This window comes from Nuphar pumila, unplaced genomic scaffold (genome assembly GCF_984573655.1).
Source record: "Nuphar pumila unplaced genomic scaffold, dmNupPumi1.hap1.1 HAP1_SCAFFOLD_974, whole genome shotgun sequence".
NCBI lineage: Eukaryota > Viridiplantae > Streptophyta > Magnoliopsida > Nymphaeales > Nymphaeaceae > Nuphar > Nuphar pumila.
Window position 1 is genome coordinate 16,434 of NW_028323552.1, and position 4,415 is coordinate 20,848.

General features: G+C 51.7%; 1 protein-coding gene across 1 annotated transcript; it reads right to left on the bottom strand.

The window, feature by feature from the left end:
* Positions 1-472: 472 nt before the first annotated feature.
* On the bottom strand, positions 473-4,136 carry LOC149809617 (protein disulfide-isomerase-like). The gene is made up of 5 exons (XM_089994741.1): positions 4,088-4,136; positions 3,019-3,364; positions 1,983-2,507; positions 1,309-1,650; positions 473-853 (listed from the first exon to the last, which is right to left on the bottom strand). Exons 2-5 carry the CDS (start codon positions 3,355-3,357, stop codon positions 473-475), a joined length of 1,587 nt encoding a protein of 528 aa, XP_089850867.1. The 5' UTR covers positions 3,358-3,364; positions 4,088-4,136.
* Between the last annotated feature and the right edge of the window lie 279 nt (positions 4,137-4,415).

Below are 4,415 nucleotides of genomic sequence, written 5' to 3' on the forward strand. Positions count from 1 at the left end.
GTCTCACGACGTCCGAGTCACGTTTCCACCCTGTCTACCGCCACTCAGTCCACCGTCTCTCGTAGGTCAGCAACAACTCTACAAGTATGTGAAGAACGCATACCAATCGTATCAAGACGAAGGGTTGCAGCGATACACCTCAACACCGAACGATTTTTTGGTTCGTCAAAGTTCACCAGCGCGGTCCATGTTTACGTCAGTGTGCACACTGCCTATCTCAGGGATCACACGTAAGACATGACCAGCAACGTCACACACTGACCTTGCGCATCATACGGGCTGCATGTCACGAAAGCATCCAATGGTGAATTGCCGAGCAAAGCCTGTTCTCACCCCACCTCAGCCACGTGGTGCAGGAGGGTGCAGACAAGTTGAATTCTTATGCGTACACATGCAGGAGGGTCAATATATTACACCGTACTTCATAGATGGGTCGTATAACAAAATTGCACGCTAGTAATGTGCAACAAAACTAAAGCTCATCCTTCTCCTCATCGTCATCATCCTCATACTCATCATCATCGTCATCGGCAGCAGGCTCCTCGTACTCCTCCTCTTCTTCCTTCTCTGCTGTTTCGGCACCGACATCGGACGAAGCGGCTGCAACATCAGATAAGTCCGCACCCTCCAGGTTAGCGGGGGCAGCAGTCTTCTTAACAAATGCCAAAAGATCTTTCAGGTTGCGCTGGCCTGAGAATGTGTGAACCTTCTTGTCCGCCCCGGTTACAAAGTACAGTGTAGGGAAACCCTTGACATCAAACTTCATGCCTGGGACGTCCGGGATGTCATTGGCAGTGGCGTCGAACTTGGCAATGACAACATTCTTGGCCTTCTCAAATCGCTTGCCGAGTTTCTGCAATCATGAGATGGTCTTAGCCGATTTTCGTGCATGGTTGTTTTGTGGTTGGAAAATGCAAGACTAGGCCAGGGGAAGTGTCAGCACTCGTTGGGTGCCAGGGAGCAGCAAGACCTGCAATGTGCTCGTCAACCTTGGATCTATCCACAGAATGATCACCCATCATGATTTGAAGCCAGCCTACCATCGCGGATATTGCCATTGCCATAGCTTCGCAATATCGTTGTCACCCCTTGCCTAGATGACGGACGAGCTTGTTGCACAACCATGGTGACGAGCAAACGTGCACAAGAGGTCCATGTTCAAACTGGCATTGCGAATGGGATCACGCAGACGCCATTAGTCAATTGACAGGCTCTGTGCGGACAGTCGTCGAGCAGCTCACGCGTCGTCACGCAGCGTCAGCAACCTACAGCACTACTCGGCAGCCAAAACTCAGTAGAGCAACATACCTCCCACTCGGGTGCAAGGCTCTTGCAGTGGCCGCACCAAGGCGCGTAGAACTCGATGAACACGTCCTTGCCGCTGGTCACGATCTCCTCGAACTGCTTGGCGACGAGCACGAAGACGGGGTCGCTGTTCTGGGCGGGGATGTCCTCAGACTTGACAACCTTCTCAATCTCGCCCTTTGAGTACTTCTCTGCCCACTGGAGCATGTCCTTCACCTTGATGTTCTGCTCCATGAGCTTGGCGTTGGTCTCGGGCTCGTGCACAAACATGGCGGGAAGGCCTTCCGTCTTAACACCGAAGAAGTTGAGTGCGCCCTCGTTTCCGACGGGGTCCATATAGAGAACCTGCATGAACATGCAAACGTCTCACAAGGAGGCCTCCTTGTGACAGTATGGTGAGGACGGCAGCAACATCAACATGCCTCTCAGAAACGATGTTTAAATCGAGTGATAAAGAAGCACGTCAGGCCTGCGATGCATGCACGCATCCATGATTGTTCATGAGAGTGCTCATCTATGCATGTAACATGCCGACGACCCTCAGAGAATTTGACCAAAACGGTGAACATGTGTCAAGCAACACAGCTTTGCACCACACTGTTCTGCACATCGAGAAGCGTATCACATCAGCACGGAAGACGTCTATAGCCAATCGCGCTCAGTGAGGATGCACGCACATGAATCTTCTCATACTTCTTGCTGATGGCGATCAAGTTGTCCTGGAATGCCTTAAGCTCCTTGAAGTCGGCGGGGGCAGATCCAATGAGCTTGGGCAGCTGGTCTGCAAACATCTTAGAGAGCGCCTTCTTGTTCTTGGAAGTGCGGTCGAGGGACACGAGCGCGGGGGTGGAGGTGGTCTCAATGAACTCCTTGAGTGCATCGGCAGTGAACTTGCCCTTGAACTTGGTCATGTTCTCCTCCCAGTCCTTGTACAGGATGACGGAGGCAGTCTTGCAGTCGGCACAGTCGGACGCGAGCTTGGCGGAGAACACATGCACGAAGGTGGCATCGTCGCGCAGCTGTCCGGCCAGTTCGAAGAAGATCTTGAACTCTGCAGAGTCAGCGCCCTTGGGGAAGACACCGAAGACTGCGAGCTCTGACTTGGCAGCTTCCTTGACCTCGGCCTCAGTCGTCAGCTCCACGGATGCTGGGCCGAAGACCTTCTTACTGTATGCAACAATGCCGGCAGATTCGCGGGGCCCCTGCACACCGGGAAACTGTTTATCACTTGCGTTGCACAGATCGATCAATGCTCGCGCTGCTCATCAGCGGCGGTAATGCCAGCAACAGTTGTTGCTGTGGGGGACTTCATACAAAGCTTGGTGTCTGCTAGATCCATCACATCATGTCAATATGTACGCCTGTGTCACATGTGTTGCCGCCTCTTTTAATATTCATCATCCAAAACATCGGCAGGGTATTCCAAGTCGCTGCATTCCACGGGGAACTCTGGTGATTGGCTGGAATGTTTCAAGTGCAATGCACCAAATGGTGACAATGTGGAATGAGAGTGTGTGAACAAGGCATGAGCTTGATCGCAGGGCCCTGTGTCCATAACGGTGTTGCCTAAGGCCTTATGCATGCTAGATTTTGTGACCTGTGATTGGTAAGACTGGCGTAAGGCTAAGGCAAATGTCCTCGCATGTCATGACGGTGTGCAGCTGATCGCCAATTAATGTGCTTCATATGCAAATGGGTTGCACAATCACGCACCTGGTACTCCTCGGCAGTCTCGGATCCACGGAAGATTTTCAGGGTGGGGAAGCCGCTAACACCGAACTTTTGAGCGAGCTCCTTGTTGCCCTCCTCGGTGGCATCCACCTTTGCAAGAACAATGCCCTCAGCCTTTAGAATCTCGGCCGCCTTCTCCCACTCCGGAGCCAGGCTCTTACAGTGACCACACCATGGTGCATAAAACTCAACTATCAGCTTCTCATGCGACTTCACAGCTTCGGAAAAGGTTTTGCCAGTCAAGGTAAGAACGTGCTCGTCCGCAAATGCAGCACCCACCAGCGCAACAAGCGCCACGAGACGCAGCGCCATACCAGCCATTTTGGAACTGCAGCAGAATTAATATTTCGTCTCACAGGGGTTCGGTGCATTTGATAGATCGAATGACCTGAGCAAGATGCATTTATCCCATAGGCAAGTCGTCATTACCCGATAGGGCTCTTGGCAACTGAGTGCGAGCTCAGACCACAAGAGTAAGCAAAGTTACCGTGCATTATCACTTGACATGGATAATTTAGTGTCATTGCTTAGCCAAGCAGACCAAGCCAAGAATGCGCCGCACCATATGTAAGAACTCTGGATGGGACAGGTGTCAGGCTGCGACAGCCACCACAGATGTGAATACAACACACATGATCTCCAGTACGTCCAATGGAAGAACACGCCAATGAATTTGCTATAAACATGTAGCAAGCACAGCAGAAACGCCGCTGCAATGAAGCCAGTGCGTGGCTGGAGTGCGATGGTCCAACCGTTGACGAGACCACCTCCACGTGTGTAAAGGAGAATCTCGGTTCATTGGCAGCTAGACGACAAGAAAGGTATTAAGGAACTAGAGCATAGAGTTTTGTTCCCACACTGCTCGGGTAGTGCCAAGACACTGGGCCTGCTGGGTCCCAAGTCATGCCCACAACATTTCAACAAACTTTCTCGCTGTTAACGGCAGCACGCCAGCAGAGGACACTAGTATATCAATGAACATGCGCAAACTGAAGAGGCAGGGCCCGTCACGAACGACCCGAATAGCTCATCCAGTAGACAGGTGTCGCACCTCTGTGTATTCTCAAAATGATCTGGGTTAACCAAGTGCCAGGTTTCAGGAAAACTGCTGATGTGTTCACCACTTATATATTCACCGCATTTGAAGAATTCACCACATCAACTGCATCCATGGGATTCCCTCATGGTTCATGCGTCGTCCACGCCCAGTCCATTTCCTGACTTGGCGGGAAGTGACCACGACGCTACCGCCAAAAGCAATCAATATTTTGGAGGGGTCTGCACCCCAATGCGAGCTGACCCACCTCCATAACAGGTGTGTTGTTGATGTGGTCTTAGGGTATCCCTCTATCTGGTCGCCTGGCTTGAAGTGATAAATG